The sequence below is a fragment of the Balaenoptera physalus genome, assembly GCF_965194825.1.
Source record: "Balaenoptera physalus genome assembly, chromosome: 5".
NCBI classification, from domain to species: Eukaryota; Metazoa; Chordata; class Mammalia; order Artiodactyla; family Balaenopteridae; genus Balaenoptera; species Balaenoptera physalus.
In genome coordinates, this window is record NC_138884.1 from 42,976,844 (window position 1) to 42,998,727 (window position 21,884).

Consider the following 21,884-nt stretch of genomic DNA (forward strand, 5'->3'; position numbering starts at 1 on the left):
CTTCAAAAGAAAATAATTTCATTTGTCTAGGTGAATTGGACACTGAGAGAATTTATCTATAGTTTTTGTTTACCAAAGGTATTTCTTTAAAGCAAGGGTCAGCATACTTTTTCTGTAAAGAGACAGATAGTAAATATTTTAGTCTTTGTGGGCCATAAATTCTCTGTTGCAACTGCATAATTTGCCATTGTAATGCAAAAGCAGCCACAGCCTATCTATAAATGAAAGTGTGCGGCTGTCTCTTAAGCAGGCAGCAGATGATTATTTACATAGAAAACAAAATCTAATAGACCATAAAAGAAAAAGCATCTATGGCATAATGAACAATCTTTAAGAACTCAAAACATTTTAAATCTCGTAAGTCACACTTAGGACTGCTTGCCCGCTAATTCTTCAGTATGGTCCCTCTGTTAGTACCACTGCTGGTCTCTACATACTGAAGGGGGACATGTTGACCTTCAGCATATTCATCTGTACCTCCTCCTCCTCTAACCAACCTGATTGACAGCTGAACTCCACTGATTCTGGGAGAATGCACCCAGGCCTTGCTTTCTGCACATTCCTCCTTAGATCAGTACAGATTTAAAACTATTGGCTTAACTTAGTGGCCAAATTCATAAAGCTGTACTGATTCAGCTCTAGCCAAGTCGACTTTCTGGGATATTTATTAGGTTAAGTGAAGTTGTGACAAATTCATAATGAGCAGCTTAATCATGAATTTTACATTCTGATGGGAAAAAAAAGAGGTTGCCAAATGTCAGACTACTTAGAATTTAGTCATACAAACCGGAAACTAACTGATATCAAGGGTGGAAAAATACTTATTTGTGTTATAGAACCTTTTTCTTCACAAATACTCTATAGACATTACTTCATAAGTCCTGAGCCAAGAACAGCAGGTACTATTAGATTTATTTCTAGAAAGAGAAGTTCAGACATCAAGAAGTTAAGTGTAACAGAAAGTCAGCTCTTGGCTGGAAAGAGAAGAGAGATTTCCTGAACTCTCCTGTCACTGTGATATCTACTACATGACTTCTTTTTATATCTGGATATTTCCAAAGAAAAGCAGCAAAAGGAGTTATTCTACTTAAACTCTCTTCTCCTGAGAAAAGTCAGATTTGCTGAGGGAAAACTCACGCAAAATTTGTCTACTTCTTTACAGCTGATAAAATATCAGTTTCCCTCAGAATACTCTCATTTCCTTTTATGACATACTCTAAGGGAAGATACTGATTTTCACAGCTGCAAAAGAAAATTGAGTATGATGGTGCCTTAGGCCAAGCTGAGATTCACTAGTTCAGCAATGCTGACCAATGTTTGGTCACGAAGCCAAAAATTGGTGATGCCTGTTGTCCATGTGTGGCAGAAGCCTTGGTGCTATTTCTGTCATCATGCTCTCTACTTGTTTTAGGAGAGTTGAACGGGATGACACTACATTTGGCCCACCTACATTTGTGAATTAAATCAGCTGTTTTAATTACCCAAGTCCATTGCCCCAAGGGGATTATTAAAATTCTAAACTATTTCCAGGGAACTTGATAGAGGGGAAAAGCAGACACTTCTTAAAATTTGGATGTGTTGTTCCTGGCTCTTCTGCACCACAATCCACAGTTTTAACAATGAAGCAGCAGATCAGGCACAAGTTAAGACAAGTACAATAGGAAAGACAGGACCTGACGGGATCCTCAGACTGTGATCCAGGCTGTCTGTGCTTGTGATGAACACTTTGGACATGAACCAATGGTTCCAGTGCAAGGGCTATGTGATAATATTTATTTTTCACAGCTTTAAAGTTCTTTTGTAAATTTTTGATATTTTAAAGCAACACAAGAAGAGCATTTTCATTCAGCAACCATATCCCCATCACACTGAAACTTTTCAACATTACTTAACCTAACAGGGCTTTCATAATCCTAAGCTTTTGCCTATGCCATTCCTTTTGTCTGGGATGCCCTGCCTCCCCTTCTGGCAAATTCCTCCTGTCGTCCAATAGCCTCTTTTATTAGAATGCTTTTCACAGTGCGTGATCACTTTTATTTACACGTCCGTCTCCCCAGTTAAATCACAGGCATTGAGAAATCAGAAGCTACATCTTCTGATCTTCTGTATATCAGTTCACTCACAGCACCTAGAATGGCATTTGACACAAGTAGGTGCTTGTGTGAGGTTGAATGAATGGTTTAGCCAAAATATTTTGATTTTCTTAGGCTAAAAGAAACCTCAGATCTCGCTCAGTTCTGACTTTTAGAGAAAGAAATGAAAGAGGTAAGTGACATGTCCAAGGTCGTACAGCCAAGTGCAGGCCTCCTGACCACCTTTTCATTCTGTACAAGCCACACCTTAGGAAATAACTCTTAAAAGATTACATTTAGTACAAAATAGACAGCCACTTACCCTTCTCCACAAAGCTACACATACCTATTTAAGTAAGAGGAATGGAAAAAGAAAGAAGGAAAAGGAAAAAGGAAAGCAATAGGAGGAAGCAATAAACACTCCTAGACCAGGGCTTCTCAACCTTGGCACTATTTGACATTTTGGATTGGATAATTCTTTGCTGGGGGCTGTCCTATGCACGGTAGGATGTTTAGCAGCATCTCTGGCTTCTATTCCCTAGATGCCTGTAGCAACCCACCTCCCCAGCTGTGACAACCAAAAATGTTTCCAGATATTGCCAAATGTTCCCTGGGGGCAAAATTGCTCCTTGGCTGAGAATGACTACCTCAGGTGAACAATCTCAGAGGAGGTAATCTTCTACATTACTTCAAACAAAGTGCCAATAAATTAGCATGTACTGGCTTCAAACCAATACTCTCATATTAAGCATAGAAGCCAGAATCTAAAATGCTTAATCTTCTTACATTTTTATTAATCTGTTTTATTAAAAACAATGATGTCACTTGGTCTATGGTTGCTAATGCAATAGCTAGAGCAGGAAAAATAATTTTTAAAACTAGCTAAAATTTCCAGTTCTAAAGGGAATTAAACACACTTAATATGTTCTAGAGATAATCTTAATAATTTTTATTTTAGTTTTACTTTAAACTTGCTTAAAATTCCTTCATCAGTATCAAACATAAGAATCACAAATTCAATATTCCTACAAAACACAGTCTAAGGAAATAAAAGGAAAATAAAAAGTTTGAAAGATTAAGCTAATATCCTTCACTTGATTTTAGTATGTATCTTCCAAAGGCCATGCCTTCCTTCATTGAAGCAAAAGTTTCCAATTGAGATTTTTATATTCTTGTTTTTTTTAATTCTTAAAGGTAGCTTCAGTAGTTAGAGTTCTGCTCTAGATTCTAAATAAGTAATATAACATCAAATTCACATTTCAAAACTGTAATATCAAACATGAATAGTCAATGGCCAGAGCTATTACTTTTTATTTTGATAAAGAAGCTGGAATTAATTTAAAAAAAAATAACATAAACCTAGTATTCTCCACTCATCTAGTGCAATAAAACCTTAACATGATTTAATAAATAGAGTCCAAAACTGTAGTTGCTCAATTGTATAAACTATAATGTTCCAATATTGCGAAACAACAGTGTCGGACAGTACAGCAATCTGGCTGGGAGTTCTTGGGGTCTGACTTCCAGCTCCTGGCTCTGGTATGGCACCACTGGGTAGCACCTGTCTACTTTGACTTAAATATCAATGAAAAGAATGCATGGCACTAATGCCAGCTGAGATGTCCAGAACAACAGTAGGAATCCCTGAAAATTAGGTGATTTCATCACTAGATTGAGCAAATTGAACCTAAAAGATACTCAAGACTCACCCTCTGCCTTCTGCTTCTTGAGACAGAGTGGCCTCCTGTTTCCCTCCCCTGAGCCACCTTCTCGCATAGGAACTTTAGCCAGAGGATAAGAGCAAATTGCCAATCACATTATTTCCAAATTTCATTTCTTCTGGGGTTTTAATATTCATGTTTTAAATGCATTTAAGAGGAATATTACAGTTTGAAATATAAAGTATTTAACTGCAAACCTTTCGCATCCAGCTTGCTATCTCCTGAGTAGGTCTTAAAACCTGAATTCATATGTTAAAAAAAAAAGATAGATACAGATAAAAAAGATAGCTGGATAGAAAAAACCTACACACACATACACACACACACACACACACACACACACACACACACACATAGAGGCACAATTTGATATCTTACTTCTATTGCAACCCACAGGTTCCCAAGTTATCTGAGAATCTGGGATGCTATCAAGGCTGGCAAATCAAAATTACTGTTATCAACTCTTTGACCCATGATAGTATTCAAAATTTAATCTTTTATTTAAATTGCATTATCTTTCTATTCCAAAGCCTCACTGAATAGCTTAGAAACAATTTTCTGATTTACTTTTCTAATAATTAATATCATATGACTATATTTAAAATAATATTTATTTATATAATATTTAAAATAATACTTTATTTAAAACTTTGAAAACTGACAGATAAAATGTTGATAATCTGCTAATTCCCAAAGTCAGCAATTTCTGATTATTGACTAAGAGTGAAAACAAGTTTGCTGTATTTTGGGGTTTGATAATATATAAAGCATCATCATGTTTAGAGAAAATTTCCCATTTTTCCCATTGCCCTATGGCTTGGAGGTAGGGCTACTGCATGTAACTGTAGTACTATTTATACATCCGTGACAGTTTCCAGGTGGCACACAGAGGCCTAAACCTAGCCCAGTCTCGGTGCCAAGCCACACTTGAAAGGAAGAGTCGATTGGTGCAATGCTTCTGCTCAGAGAAGGCACTTTTTTTGTAATTTATTCAAAGACAAATACAAGCTAGTTAATGATATTCCTACCTGAGAGACCGAGGTACACTACAGTATCTCGAGAATCCCTCAAATGCAGAAAATCAGGCAGAGGAAGGAATGCCAATTGACCAGAGGTCAACTCTCAAATACTGTTCTTGTTACCAGATTCTAACCCTCAGAGAAGAGCAGCCTCTGTCTAAAGATCACATTCCAAATTTTCCAGTTTTTACACAGATATAACTTCTGAAAATCATAAGACAATGCTAACAAATAGCCCAAATTATTGAAGTAATGTTCTATTTTTTTTAACTGTTTTGTCTTTGTCAATATCAGTTTCTTTATGCAACAGGGAAAATTTGAAAATTCACTGTGACACATTAATCTCCTTTGAGTTTAGTGCCTATGATTGATATGTTTGAAGAAAATACTTGTGAGATATCCCATTGTCCAGTGAGGACCTGTAAGTCTAAAGAAATCATTCTAAAATCTTGCGGTGGGAGAACTGAAAACAAGGAAGGAAAGGAAACAGAAAGAGACAGAGGAAGAAAGGGAAGGAAAAGGATGATTATAATAAATGAAGAAAAGGGAACAATGGAGAACCCAATTTTCCGCCTCAGGGTAATTACAGAATGGTATACAATGTTCATGCAAATATTGCACTTTTTAAACCACTCTTTCAATTGCAGGCTTCAAAAAACAAACAACCAATAACAAAGAATCAGAATTAAGTTTATGATGTTTAAACTATGAATGCCAAGATAAATGAGTTCCTTACCTCCTGCTACCCATTCATTTGTGGCATTTTTCTCCCTTCCAGTGTTCTTGGTGTGTGCTGTTCCCCAGGTTTCAGAACTCCAGTCAGCTCTCCTGACATCAGCCCTGACAAGCCACAGCAACCCTGGCATAATGAGCTCTCTGTCTTTCTCTCATCCAACAGCCTTCCAGAACTCATCTCCAACAGAAAAATTCACCTTTGACTGCTATCCTGTTTATGCAATTCAGGTTTCTTTGTATTTCTTCTCAAACTCTGCTTACTTTCCTTTTTATGCATTACTTTTCTGGTTCTGCCCTTCTCTGAGTTTTCATTCTAAACATGTGGTGAGATTCAATAAATTTTTCTTTAGTTGTAAATGGCAGTGACAGATACAATTAAAGAGTTTCAAACCACAGAACTGTCTCAGTTAATGCGCAGCCATACACTCCTGTCAATACCACCTGTGGTTTTGTTACTCACTGGGACCAAAGACTGCTCTCTTTTCTCTGGTCCACAGCTGAGAGCTCCACCTTGTCTTACTACAAAACACCAAGGGAAAGGTGTCCAAACTCTTTCTACAAAACCTGCCAGGATGTCTATGTGATGTAATACCGACAAAGAGGGTCCACAAAATATAAAACTTAAGGTTAGGATACAAGCAGGAAAGTCCTACCAACCTTGGAAAGTAAGGGAGTAGAAAGAAAACAGAGTGGAGAAAGGGAGAGAAGGAAGTGGAGAAGTTAGAGAGGGCAGGGGAGAGAGGAGGGAGGGCTGACAAAGGCAGTCTGATTCCAGTATATGCCGTGGTAGCTAAAGCTGCTTTTTGTAAATATTTTGATGTTGTTATTCTATGTATTTCAGTCCACTATATATTAATTGCTGTGTTTCTTACTCTTTTTTTTCACATTTTAAAAAATTCTTTTAAAATTTTTAATGTTTTTAGCCACACCACGCACCATGCAGGAGAGGATCTTAATTCCCCTACCAGGGATGGAACCCGCACCCCCTGCAGTGGAAGCATGGAGTCTTAACCACTGGACCACCAGGGAAGTCCCTCCTTACTCTTTTTAAATAAAAGTTATATAAGGAAGATGTCCTTCTCTAAAGTTGCTGGATAAAACACCCAGATTATTTTAAATGTTTTGTTCTAAATCTTGCCCAAAAGATTAACAAATTTTCTACAGTCTGTTACAGTTAACATAGTACTTTTACATATTTACTCTCATTTCATCCTCACAACAACCTAGGAGGGTAGGCAGGGAAGGGAATCAGATCTGATACTCACAAAACTTAAATGACTCTCTTTTAAACTGATTATGGGAAGCCTAAAATATGCCTGGGGATTTTTGCTTTAGGTACTTTCCAGTACTCACTATTTTAATATGTTATGGATTGGATTCAATGAAGGAAAATAGCAATATGTGAAGAAACATTACTTTATATGATATAAGTTTAAACTTGTTTATCAGAGTTAGATGCAAGCCATTAGATAGAAAAACAGAAACTAGTTTGAATCTTTACTTACTGTAGAACTTTGTTGTCCTTTCTATATAATGAAGTATTATAATTTTACACAAAAGTTCTAGAGTTCAACAGTACAAGAAAATTATCCTCTCATGATTTTCAAACACCATAACCTTGTAACTTATAAACAGCTAGAAGAAAACTGTTTGAAAAGATATTTAGATCCCCAGGACTTGAGGAGAAATAAACTTGATGGTATTATGATATTTTCTATTATTTCATCACTTTCTCCTCTTCTATTCTTAATGAAAACTCCGTCTTAATACAAGCATCATATTACAACTTCTTTATTTTGCCCCAAAGGAAAAATCCAATCCTAGTCTCGTGTAATTTATCACAAATGAACATTATTTCTACTATTTCTATTATCCATTTGTACACATCAAGTGTTTTCTGATACAATTTACTGAGCTCTTATCTTTGGGAATTCCTACATGGTTGACATTTCATGAAGTAACATCACTGAAAAGAAATAAATCTGTACTAAGCAACAATGCTCAACAACAATGTCAAATTACAGCAAAATTAAAACTTTTCTCAAAGATAGAAATCTTGCAGCTTTGCCCACTTATGCATTTATGAGTACATTTATGCTCATCTTTAAAGTCCACAAAAATTTAAAATTAGACTTTCTAAGTTTTCTGTAAACTATCATTGATGGAAATTTTCAAAGTAACTCCAGTTTCCTTAAAGTAATATTTTCATGGAATTGAAAATATTGATGGGTAATCCTAGGGAAACAACAAATTGAACACATATCTTTGCACTGTGCTTTTCACCAGAGATACATAAGAATTAACACTTGAGAAACGCTTCTAAAGTTTTATTTTAGGTCAAAGGCAAGATTTTGGGGTATGATGATGACAAACACCACACACTGGAAATAATCTTTTATATGGCTGACTTCATACAGACCTAAATCACTGAAGGGATTTAGCTGCCCCTGTTAGGAAGTCACTTACATTGATTCTGACCTCCCATCATGAGAAGTCCTGGTGCTTCTTCTTGAACTTCAAGGGGTCGGGCAGCCCAGGCATTGCCCCAACACTGCTTAGAGCAGTGGTCAGTCTGGAAGTAAAGAAGCACAGTAGTATCCCAAAGTGAGTGTTTTAAACAAGGCCTTCAAGAGGCACTACCCTTGAATCCATGTTTGGCCACATGTCACTTGAGACTATAACATTATCCCGCCACAGAAATAAATGGTGATGAAAACCTAGAATAAACTGTATTTTTCAAAAGGATATATCAAAAAAGGTTTATAAACAGATTTTCCACATTTTGATTCCTTTGGAAATTAGCTGTAATGACATGACAATATTGTAACTCCATATTTTAAAAAATTCTGGAATACATAGAAGGCAAGTTAACTGTATATAGTATATGAATAATATTGTTGTCTATAAATGAGAACAAAATCATAAGAATTAATATAAAATAGGTTAAATTAGTTTACAATAGGTAAAATTACTTTAAATATTTATTTTTTATTATATGATCTTTAAACTTAATATATGTCCCATAATTAAAACTAGTCTATTACACATATAGTACATTATCACAGAAAAAAGTAAAATATAATATAATAAATATGTAGTATATAAAATTTAGAGTAGCCAACTAAAAGTGCACTGTACTTTCTCCTGGCCACAAATAACTCTGTTTATGGAGCAGCTTGACCAATCCAGTTCAGGTATCTAGGGGCTAAGCCAATTATCTTCACTCATCCCCCAGTGCTTCAGAAAATACAAATGTACGATACCCGTGAGGCTCATCCACCAAAACAAGGCCTGACTACACATAATAGATCTCTCCCAAGGGTTTTGAGGACCACATGAACTCATTAAGAAAAACACAGTCTGGAGTAACCAAAGGAAAGCAGTGGGAAAAGCACTGGTTTAAGAGGAGACCAAGATTCTTTTTTAATTCTGAAGGCAAATAGTCTGTGACTTCACCAAGATCTAGAGCACTTCTGTTTCCTTTCTAAATGTTGCCAAAAACAAAAAACAAAAACAGATGGATGATTCTGACATTGACATCATGGTAGAATCATCAGGGGAGCTTTTGAAAACTAGGACTATTCAGGCCCTATTCACAGAGATTCTAATTTAATGCATCTGGAGTATGGCATTAGTAATTTTTTAAAACCTCCTGAAATAAGGATTAAAAACCACTAATTTAGAATTCCAGAAGATCTCAAAGCTTCCTCCCAACCTTCCAAATTTTATGATTCTGTACAGTGAGCTCATTTTGTCACCTTGAAAACTATGAAATATGATTTAAAAAAGAATTTGAAATGATACACAAAGAAAGCATTATACAACTACTGAGCTACAGTACATAAAACTTTGACATTTGTTTCTCCTTCAAATGATATACTATTATCTTATATGTATATGTATGCTGGGGTGGATAAAATATATTTAATATTTTAGAATAAAATGTATTTGCTTTATTTATTTATATATCCCAGCTAACATTTTCATTAGTCTGAAGTGGTGCCTACTACAATTAAGAATATCTTTATCCACTTAATATGAAAAAGTAGCATCTTTACATTGCAATATTTTTAAGTTACACTAATGATTGAAATTTTAATTTCTCACCCTTTTAAAATTCTACATTCCTTACATTTTGAGTTGTACAAGTCTACAATTCTTACATTTTGAAATTTTTAGGGAGAAGACTAGAAAGCAGTAATCAACACTAAAATCTGAGAAATAAAAAAGAATCTCTTAAAGGAGAACAGAGGTAGGGAATAAATAAACCCAATCATAATGTGCTTTATAGATGACTCATGTTTCTGTATAAAGAACTGTAAGAATTACAGTGTGCATGTTTTATTGACATGACAAGTGAAGATGTAAATCCTATAAATATTCAGAAGCACAATCTCTTATGAAAGTAAATGTCAGCTATAAATAAAAAGTAAAATAAACAAAACAAAATATAAACATACAATGTTAAAACTAAAAGTCATTCACTAGCAAATTCTAAGGTTACCATTAATAAAAGTTTTAATAATAGATTTTATTAAATACTCTGATCTGTAGGGTGTGATTATTATCCCTATTTTATACCCAAGGAAAAAGACTCAGAGAACTTGAGTAACTTTCCCAAGATCTCACACTTAGAAATGTCACAAGAATTAAACCTAAGGTAGTCTTAACTTCAGAGATTCTTACCCTCTAAATGTTCTAGAGGAGTATAAGAGCAAGGAGAAGCCATTTTAAAGTAGTCCTTCATTATGACTTATACCAGTCAAACACCAGAGGCAAAGTCATTTTTTTGTTTTCCCAAAAAAGACATTAGGAGAATCTATGTAAAGTTCATGGACCTTTTCTAAAGAAGTTGCCTTCACTGCTGTACTTTCAAAGGAATATATTGATCAGGAAATGTCAGTTGTATTCATTTGTATGTGAACGTAAAACTGAAATGGATAGTTGGTTCATAAATACCATAGAATATATAAATTCACAATTGATTCTAATTTCAAAAGCATGAAAACTGCCTCAATGCTACAAGCATGAAAAATAAAAAAGGAAGGAAAAGGATATTTTCCCGAAATTAAGAGTTTCAATAATACCATAGAATGCCTTTTTTTCATCTTTGATAACACTCATGATTTGTCTGACACTTATATAAAGAAATCTTGGGGCAAATGATCAAATTTGAATATAAAGACAAGGTGCCAAATGAGTTCTTTTGGTTCTAATTGCTGCCCTGCCAATGACTTAATCTTCTTCTCCCTAAACCTCACTCTCCTCATTTTAAAAATGAGAGAGTTGAACTATATTGGTGAGTTTTCTAAATGTACAGCAAAGTTGAAAGAAGCACACCTAAGATCTTCCATCTATATTCTACCATTAACAGGCAACTATACTTTCTTCATTGTATATCCATCCTATATCTACCCATCAATCTACCTTATTTTTGGTGTGTTTCTAAGTAAATCACAGACATCAGTATATCTCCCCCTAAATACTTCAGCATGCTCCAATTGAGATCATTAATTGTTTATAGTGTTTTACATAAAATTCAAATGTAATAAAACATACAAATGCATGCATCCAAACTCCTATCAAGTTATAAATTGTTCTCAAACTATTCCAAAAAAATTGAAGATGAAACACTCCCAAATTCATTTTATGGGGCCAGCATTACTCTCATACCAAAACCAGACAAAGACACTACAATAAAGAAAATTACAGGCCAATATCTTTGATGAATATTGATGCAAAAATCCTCAAAAAAATATTAAGAAACTGAATCCAACAATATATATAAAGGATCATAGACCATGATCGAGTGGAATTTATTCCAGGGATGCAAAGATGGTTCAATATACGCAAATCAATCAGTGTGATACACCACATTAACAAAAGGTAGGATCAAAAATCACATGATCATCTCAATAGACACAGAAAAAAGCATTTGACAAAATTCAACATCCTTTCATGACAAAAAAAAAAAAAACTCATCAAAGTTGGTATCTCAACATTATAAAGGTCATTTATGACCAAATCACAGCTAACATCATACTCAGTGGTAAAAAGCTGAAAGTTTTCCTCTAAAATCAGGAACAAGACAAGGATGCCCACTCTCACAACTTCTGTTTAACATAATATTAGAAGTCCTAGCCACGACAACCAGAAAAGAAAAAGAAATAAAAGGCATCCCAATTGGAAAGGAAGAAGTAAAACTGTCACTATTTTCAGATGACTTGATACTTTATGTAGAAAACCCTAAAGTCTCTCCACCAAAAAAATACTAGAACTAATAAATGAATTCAGAAAGGTTGCCGGATATAAGATTAATATACAGATATCTGTTGCTTTTCTATACACTAATAATGAATTATCAGAAAGAGAAAGCAAAAATAAAATCCTGTTTAAAATCACATCAACAGAATAAAATTCCTAGGAATAAACTTAACCAATGAGGTGAAAGACATATTCTGAAAACCATAAAACACTGATGAAGGAAATTGAAGATGACACAAAGAAATGTAAAGATACTCCTGCTCTTGGATTGGAAGAATTAATATTTATAAAATGGTTATACTACCCAAAGCAATCTATGATTTAATGCAATCCCTATCAAAATGCCCATGACATTTTTCACAGAACTAGAACAAATAATCCTAAAAGAACAACCAAAGACCCTGAATTGCCAAAGCAACCTTGAGGAAAAAAAGAACAAAGTTGGAGGTATAACCCTCCCAGACTTCAGACTATACTCCAAAGCTACAGGAATCATAAAAGCATGGTGTTGGCACAAAAACAGACACATAGATCAAGGGAACAGAATAAAGAGGCCAGAAAATAAATTCATACACTTATGGTCAATTAATCTATGACCAAGAGGCAAGAATATACAATGGAAAAAAGACAGTCTCTTCAATAAGTGATGCTGGGAAAACTGGAAAAAAGCCACACATAAGAGAATGAAATTAGAACATTTCCTCACACCATATACAAAAAACTCAAAATGTATTAAAGACCTGAGACCATAAATGTAAGACCTGAGACAATAAATCTCCTAGAAGAAAACATAGGCAGAACTCTTTGATATATATCATAGCAATATTTTTTTAAGATTTGTCTCTTAAAGCAAAATAAATAAAAGCAAAAATAAACAAATGGGATCTAATTAAACTTAAAAGCTTTTGCACAGCAAAGAAAACCAATGACAAAACAAAAAGACAACCTATTGAATGGGAGAAAATATTTGCAAATGATATGTCTGAGAAAGAGTTAATATCCAAAATCTATAAACAGCTCATACAACTCAATATCAAACAAAGCAAACAACCCAATTAAAAATGGGCGGAAGACCTGAATAGACATTTTTTCCAAAGAAGATATACAGATGGTCAACAGGCACATGTAAAGATGCTCAATATAGCAAATCATCAGAAAAATGCAAATCAAAACCACAATGAGATATCACCTCACTCCTGTGAAAATGGCTATTATCAATAAGTCTACAAATACCAAAAGTTCAAAAGGATGTGGAGAAAAGGGAACCTTAGGACACTGTTGTTGGAAATGTAAATTTGTGCAGCCACTATGAAAAACAATATGGAGGTTCCTCAAAAATATAAAAATAGAACTACCATATGATCCAGCAATTCCACTGCTGGGTATATATCTGACAAAAAGGAAAATACTAATTCAAAAAGATATGTGCATCCCAATATTCATAGCAGCATTATTTCCAATAGCCAAGATATGGAAGCAACTTAAGTGTCCATGAAGAAATGAATGGATATATATACTATATATATAGTATATAGATATGGTATATATAGTATATATATATATATATATATATATATATATATATATATATATGATGGAATATTACTCAACCATAAAAAAGAATGGAATTCTGCTATTTGCAATAATGTGGACAGTCCTGGAGAGTATTACACTTGGTGAAATAAGTCAGACAGAGAAAAACAAATACTCTATGTTATCACTTATATGTGGAATCTAAAAACAAAAGAATGTATGTAACAAAAGAGAAACAGACTCACAGATATAGAAAACAAACCAGTGGTTACCAATGTGGAGAAGGAAGTGAGGAGGGGCAAGATAGGAGTAGGGGATTAAGAGGTACAAACTATTATGTATAAAATAAATAAGCAACAGGGATATACTGTACGGCACAGGGAATTATAGCCACTATCTTGTAATAACTTTAAATGGAGTACAATCTATAAAAATATTGAATCACTATATTATACACATGAAACTAATATTATATTATAAAACAACTATATTCAATAAAAAATAAAAGATATAAAATACTATACAAGCAAGTTTTAAAGTTTGTTTTCTAAATAACAGAAGCCAAGCTGTGAAACAGGTACAAGTAGAGTGTCTCTATTAGAAATAAGTAAAAGTGAAGATCTTAACCCTCAGAGGGTCCCTCTGTCCTGCTTCAGGGTTCCAAGAGCTTGGGGCTCCTTAAAGGGAAGAAAATCATCCCAACAGATGCCAAGATACCTTCCAGCTCAGTACGGCCAATGCCTCTGACTGCAGATGAAAATATTTAAATCACTCTGACATTCTCTGCCTTTCACTAAACATCTCAATGCTCAAAAGTTTCACTGGTAAATTGTAATTGATTTAATTGTTTATTGTGCTTAAGGCAATCCTGTATTTGCATTTCAGATATTCATCTTTTAAAAATTATTCTGAATGACAATTAATTTTTTTCCACACTAGGGCTGAGCTCTAATCATAAACTGAAATGCACCTTCATACATTCTGGCAAGTTCCCAAATACAACACTAGTTTGAGTAGGTATTTACACTGACAAGTGGAGTTTTCTATACATAGTGGATTAAAGTCCTACTGAGATCAGTCAGTCTCCACCTCTCTGTCTCACTCATTTTCGACCTGAACACAATGTCCTCCTTTAGAATAAACCAACGACCTCCAGGAAGATATGCTCCTCCCCTTTGTGTAACTTTAGGTGAGTCTCCCAGACTCCCTGGGCCTCAGTTCTCTAGTTGGTAGTATTGATTTGAGAGGGGGGTACTAAATACTCCTCAGCATTAATAACCTCAATCATATGACTAGTTAACACAAAAAGTCACTTTGAAAGAGCCAGTTTTAATCAGTATCTTATAGTTTTTTGAGCACAGGTCTTTTCCCTCCTTAGATAAGTTTACTCCTAGGTATTTTATTCTTTTTGTTGCAGTGGTAAATGAGATTGTTTCCTTGATTTCTCTTTCTGATCTTTCGTTGTTAGTATATAGGAATGCAAGAGATTTCTGTGCATTAATTTTGTATCCTGCAACTATACCAAATTCATTGATTAGCTCTAGTAGTTTTCTGGTGGCATCTTTAGGATTTTCCATGTATAGTATCATGTCATCTGCAAACAGTGACAGTTTACTTCTTCTTTTCCAATTTAGATTACTTTTATTTCTTTTTCTTCTCTGATTGCCATGGCTAGGACTTCCAAAACTATGTTGAATAATAGTGGCAAGAGTGGACACCCTTGTCTTATTCTTGATCTTAGAGGAAATGCTTTCAGTTTTTCACCATTGAGAATGATGTTTGCTGTGGGTTTGTCATATATGGCCTTTATTACACTGAGGTAGGTTCCATCTATGCCCACTTTATGGAGAGTTTTTATCATAAATGGGTGTTGAATTTTGTCAAAAGCTTTTTCTTCATCTATTGAGATGATCATATAGTTTTTATTATTTAATTTGTTAATATTGTGTATCACATTAATTTGTGTATATTGAAGAATCCTTGCATCCCTGGGGAAAATCTCACTTGATCATAGTGTATTATGCTTTTAATGTGTTGTTGGATTCTGTTTGCTAGTATTTTGTTGAGGATTTTCGTATCTATGCTCATCAGTGATATTGGTCTGTAATTTTCTTTTTTTGTGATATCTTTTTCTGGTTTTGGTATCAAGGTGATGGTGGCCTCATAGAATGAGTTTTGGAGTGCTGCACCCTCTGCAATTTTTTGGAAGAGTTTGAGAAGAATAGATGTTAACTCTTCTCTATATGTTTGATAGCATTCACCTGTGACACCATCTGGTCCTGGACTTTTGTTTGTTGGAAGATTTTTAATTACAGTTTCAATTTCATTACTTGTGTTTGGTCTGTTTAAATTTTCTATTTCTTCCTGGTTCAGTCTTGGAAGGTTGTACTTTTCTAAGAATTTGTCCATTTCTTCCAGGTTGTCCATTTTACTGGCATATAGTTGCTTGTAGTAGTCTCTTATGATTCTTTTTATTTCTGTGGTGTCAGTTGTGATTTCTCCTTTTTCATTTCTAATTTTACTGATTTAAATCCTCTCCCTTTTTTCTTGATGAGTCTGGCTAAAGGTTTATCAGTTTTGTTCATCTTCTCTAAGAACCAGCTTTTAGTTTCATTGATTTTTGCTATTGTTATTTTCATTTCTATTTCATTTATTTCTGCTCTGATTTTTATGATTTCTTTCCTTCTACTAACTTTGGGTTTTGTTTGTTCTTCTTTCTCTAGTTGATTTAGGTGTAAGGTTGGGTTGTTTATTTGAGATTTTTCTTGTTTCTAGAGGTAGGATTGAATTGGTATAAACTTCCCATCTTAGGACTGCTTTTGCTGCATCCATAGGTTTTGGGTCCTTGCGTTTTCATTGTCATTTGTTTCTATGTATTTTTTAATTTCCTTTTTAATTCCTTCAGTGATCTCTTGGTTATTTTATTAGCTTATTGTTTAGCCTCCATGTGTTTGTGTTTTTTACAGTTTTTTTTCCTGTAATGGATTTCTAACCTCATAGTGCTGTGGTCAGAAAAGATGCTTGATATGATTTCATTTTTCTTAAATTTACCAAGGTTTGATTTGTGACCCAAGATGTGATCTATCCTAGAGAATGTTCCGTGTGCACTTGAGAAGAAATGACAGAGACAGATGGAGGGATATACCATGTTCTTTGATTGGAAGAATCAGTACTGTGAAGATGACTATACTACCCCAAGCAATCTACAGATTCAATGCAATCTCTATCAAAGTACCAATGGCATTTTTCACAGAATTAAAACAAAAAATTTTATAATTTATATGGAAACACAAAAGACACCAAATAGCCAAAGCAATCTTGAGAAAGAAAAATGGAGCTTGAGGAATCAGGGTCCCTGACTTCAGACTATACTACAAAGGTACAGTAATCAAGACAGTATGGTACTGGCACAAAAACAGAAATATAGATCAATGGAACAGGATAGAAAGCCCAAAGATAAACCCATGCACTTATGGTCACCTAATCTATGACAAAGGATGCAAGAACATATAATGGAGAAAAGACAGTCTCTTCAATAAGTGGTGCTGGGAAAACTGGTCAGCTACATGTAAAAGAATGAACTTAAAACACTCCCTAACACCATACACAAAAATAAACTCAAAATGGATTAAAAACCAATTTGGTTTTACACTATAAGACCAGACACTATAAAACTCTTAGAGGAAAATATAGGAAGAACACTCTTTGACATAAATCACAGCAAGATCCTTTTTGACCCACCTCCTAAAGAAATGGAAATAAAAACAAAAATAAACAAATGGGACCTAATTAAACTCAAAAGCTTTTCCACAGCAAAGAAAACCATAAATGAGACAAAAAAGACCACCCTCAGAATGGGAGAAAATATTTGCAAACAAAGCAACTGACAGGGATTAATATCTAATATATACAAACAGCTTATGCAGCTGAATATCAAAAAAAAAAAAAAACACAAAAATGGGTGGAAGACCTCAATAGACATTGCTCCAAAGAAGACATAGAGACAGCCAAGAGGCACATGAAAAGATGCTCAACATCACTAATTATTAAAGAAACACAGATCAAAACTACAATGAGGTGTCACCTCACACCACTCAGAATGGCCATCATGAAAAAATCTACAAACAATAAATGTTGGAGAGGGTGTGGAGAAAAGGGAACCCTCTTGCATTGTTGGTGGGAATGTAAGTTGATATAGCCACTATGGAGAACAGTATGGAAGTTCCTTAAAACACTAAAAATAGAACTACCATATGACCGAGCAATCCCACTACTGGGCATATGCCCAGAGAAAACCATAATTCAAAAAGACACGTGCACCCCAATGTTCATTGCAGCACTATTTACAATAGCCAGGCCATGGAAACAACCTAAATGTCCATCGACAGAGGAATGGATAAAGAAGATGTGGTACATATATACAACAGAATATTAGCCATAGAAAGGAACGAAACTGGGTCATTTGTAGAGATGTGGATGGACTTAGAGTCTGTCATACAGAGCAAAGTAAGTAAGAAAGAGAAAAACAAATATCGTATATTAATGCATATATATGGGATCTAGAAATATGGTACAGACGAACCTCTTTGCAGGGCAGGAATAGAAATGCAGAGGTAGAGAGCAGAAATTTGGACATGGAGGGTCATGGGATGAATTGGGAGATTGGGATTGAGGTATGTACACTGCCATGTATAAAACAGATAGCTATTGGGAACCTGTTGTACAGTGCAGGGAGCTCAGCTCAGTGCTCTGTGGTGATCTAGATGGGTGGGAGGGAGGTCCAAGAGCAAGGGGGTATATGTATACGTATAGCTGATTCACTTCATTGTACAGCAGAAACTAACACAAAATTGTAAAGCAACTATACCCCAATTGAAAGAAAGAAAGAAAGAAAGAAAGAAAGAAAGAAAGAAAGAAAGAAAGAAAGAAAGAAAGAAAGAAAGAAAGAAAAAGAAAGAAAGAAAGAGAGAGAAAGAAAGAAAAAGAAAGAAAGAAAGAGAGAGAGAAAGAGACATCTTAATGCAGGCAATTAAGTACCTGGCAAAAGAAAAAAAAAAAAGAAAGAAAGGATAGCCTCTGTAGTTCATCACATCACACCATCCCCTAAACTCTCAATCTTAACCAGGAGCTTTAACTCCAACTGTAGAAAGAGACTGTTCTCAATAGTCCTGTCTGAATAGCTGGCCCTTATTTCTCTGACATGTCTTATTTCCTTTTTGTTTCTCAGATCTTCTTTAAAAGGCAGTTCCAGTTTGGGCTATTGTTATTGAACATGTTTCCTAGAACCCGCTTATGCAGTGTTCATCTGTATGAAAGGGGGCTGGTCTAGGATGAACTGTCCTTCCCTCTGTGCTTCTAGGCATTATGTTCTAGCCACACTGTTAACCATCAATATTGCCTATGATACTGGTGATATAAAAAGATACACCCCAAGGTAAACTCAGGTAACCAGAATTAGTAGAATGGGTATAAAATTCTGATAGGAATAGTTTAAATCATGATCATATTCATTGCTCAGGACTATTGAGAGACAATTCTCCAAAGGTCTCTTGTGGGCATATCTTGTGGTAAGTACTGATGTCCTTCGTTCTAGACTACCTTTTCAAGGAATTTTTATAGAGAACAGTCTAGACAGATAGGGCAGTGGGCAGATTTATTTTCTGAGCAGTATAACATCTCTTTCCAGGGCAGAGTTTGGAGAGGCTTGGCTGCAGCCCATTTGAGGTCCCTGATTGTGACTCTGCTCCTCCGCATTAGCGCCAACTACTCGGCCCTCCACGGCACCCCCGAGGGACCTGGGGTGCGTAAAGAACTCCCACAAACGTGAAGTCCATACTGTTTGCTTTACTAGGTGTTGTTTTCTCAGAAACAAAATCTTCTGCCAGCATCTGTGAAACTGTGGCCGGCTAACCCCTCAGCCTGCAAGTAGTCTGCAGGAATCTCAGACCTTCACAGTTTTTCACAAGGGCATCATCACTGTAGGCGCTGTCATCCCGTGTATCCTTCTGTTCCAACTGAGGGGTCACCAAGTCTCTCCTCAGGTAACACTGAAATGGCTTGAACATCAAGCCTTCAATAACTCTCCAGAAGTCAGAGAACTCTATGAGTTTGAATAGCAGTACAAATTGCATTTCATGGAATCAAAATTATAAGTGTTTATTTAGATAAGAAAATCTGAGGAAAAATCATGAATAAGTTCAAGACTTCTCCAAATCTGCATAAATACATTTTTTACTAGAGCCTGTTGTTCTCTGGGGCAGCAATGGAAAAACAAACCTACAAACATTTTACACGTGGTAAAAAATAAAAGCCATACACAAAATACTATCAAGTGAAGATAACGAATATAAAAAAATTAACATTCCTGAAAAGAGTTTAAACATCATTTCTTGTTGGTGCTATAAGCAACTAAAAATGGTGAAGAAGGAGAGAATTATGGAGATTTAATGCATTAACTTCTTATAGCTTTGGAACTTCCCTAGTGTATGCTGTAAATAATTAGAAACTGAAATATAAGTGTTTTACATAGTACTTCAGTTTAAGTGGTACTATGAGACAGCTGTTATTTTGCACAACTGCAAATTAAGGGTAAGATGCAGGAGAGAAGACTCAATAATATGGAATTCTGTTTTGGAACACAGTATTAACATATTTTCAACTAGACTTCCATGCTTAAGCAGGACTGGCTTTGCCCTGAATTTCTCAGGTGAATAAATTATATATCATTTTATTTGCTTTAAGCAGTTCTTTGTAATTAAGCCATAGTTCAAAAAGTAATCTGCATATGCTGCCTCAGAGAGAAAAGTAACATGACATGCCGAACAAGAACACTCAGCTCTGTAAAGGCTCTTTTCATACAACAAAAATAGGCAATAGTCAGCAAAATGGAGACAGAAACTGTGTTTGTCTCTAGTACCTAATAAGATTGTTTGCATTTAGTAGACATTTATTGAACATTCACTAAGTAAATTAACCTAAATAGGTTTATTTTCATTGAATATTTTAATTACAAAAATGTTGTACTAAAAGGGATCAGTGATCTGGACTTGCTATTCAACTAAGAAAAATATCCATTGGAAAATTGGCTGAAATCTCTTATTTCAAAAACTGTTTCGAATAAACATGTAATAACCTCACAGCTTATATGGTATGATGATGATTTTTAAAGAAAATTTTGCTTGTAAACTCCAATGCATAAAGTGTTTTATGTTTCATTAAAGAGGGTAAAAGAGAAAAAGGATTTAACCTAAAAGGTTTTGTTTTTATTTTTTGGTAAAATGAGCACCTCTATAGGGAATGTGATTCTAAAAATAACTTCTATTTTTAGAACTATTTTTCTAATCTCCAGAAAAATGCTTACGCACCATTTTTCTGGAGATTAGAATGCCTTCTTATTATAATTCTCAAATACAAAGTTTCTAATCAAGGTGCCACGACAGAATGATAGCTAATTCTTTAACTTCCCATACCTGGTGAGGAAAGATTACTGAACTAGGAGAAAACTGGCATGGACACCTGCTTCAGGTAAAGATATCACATGGGCAGGAATTCCCTGTTTGGCCAGGCATGAAAGCAACTCTTTTCAATATAGATTTCCAGCTCACAACTCAATCAACTGATTTAGTACTTCAAATACGTACTTTGGAATCTGTAATTTAAACATTTCTTTGGGTGATTCTGATACTCTGATAGGTCTGAGAGCTGTTCACATAGGTCATAGAAACTGAGCAGGAAAACAGAACAGTTGACAAACCAAATCAAGTTTTGGAATGAGAATTAGGAAGCTGCAGAGAAGTGGGTCAGACCTGGGAGTGCTCTATGTCCAAGAGTTAAGAGAGAAATGAAGTCACAGACTCAAGCTGGAGATCTGAGTAGGACAGTGTGTTAGGACCAGGAAGACAGTCAGCTGGATGTGTGGGTCTGTAGGCTGTTGAAGGGGGCAAGCAGTGCTGCCAACACAAAGTCTATTATCTAATGCTCTGAATTCAGAGACGATATCATTTTAAAGAAAACCTTTAACTTTTCTGTGGAAAAAATAAATACTGTCACATTAAACAGACCCATAAATTTGAAGGGATTTGTGTTTCAGAAACACAAATTAAAATTTGGGCAGTGCAATTTATGACTGAAGAATGAGGGTAGAGTTATAAAATGTTAGGCACAGGAAAGAGATGTGAGCAGTTAACTGAGTTAACTTGAAAAATTAACTTGAAAGAAAGGGGGTTCAGAAATGAGGCACTTGACAAAAACCAAGCTAACTGGTTTTCCCACTCTGTAAACTAAAATAAGTCATTACTTCTCCACATCAAGGCAGGTGTACACCCCCTAAAAAACTGAGATCAGACTGTTTCATGGTTAAGCTTTCAGGTGTAGGACTCAGGCTTGTGTTTCGTCACTTAGCAGTTGTGTGACCATGGGTATGTCAGTTAATCTTGATAAGCCCCAATGTCCTCATATGTAAAATTAGATGACAGGTGATAATAACAGCAACTATTTCAAGTGATTATTATGGTTATATGAAATAATGTATTGTTTTACTA

At 35.0% G+C, this 21,884-nt stretch overlaps 1 protein-coding gene across 5 annotated transcripts in view; it reads right to left on the minus strand.

The window, feature by feature from the left end:
• TLL1 (tolloid like 1) overlaps nucleotides 1-21,884 on the minus strand; it is a 253,162-nt gene that overhangs the window by 181,968 nt on the left and 49,310 nt on the right. The window contains exon 1 of one of the 5 annotated variants that reach the window (XM_082463628.1): nucleotides 8,014-13,375. The exons of the other annotated variants lie outside the window; for them this stretch is intronic. Coding sequence (XP_082319754.1) covers nucleotides 8,014-8,035 — 22 coding nt within the window. The 5' untranslated portion in view covers nucleotides 8,036-13,375. Of the gene's footprint in view, nucleotides 1-8,013; nucleotides 13,376-21,884 lie in introns of those variants that run through there. 5 annotated transcript variants of the gene reach the window in all.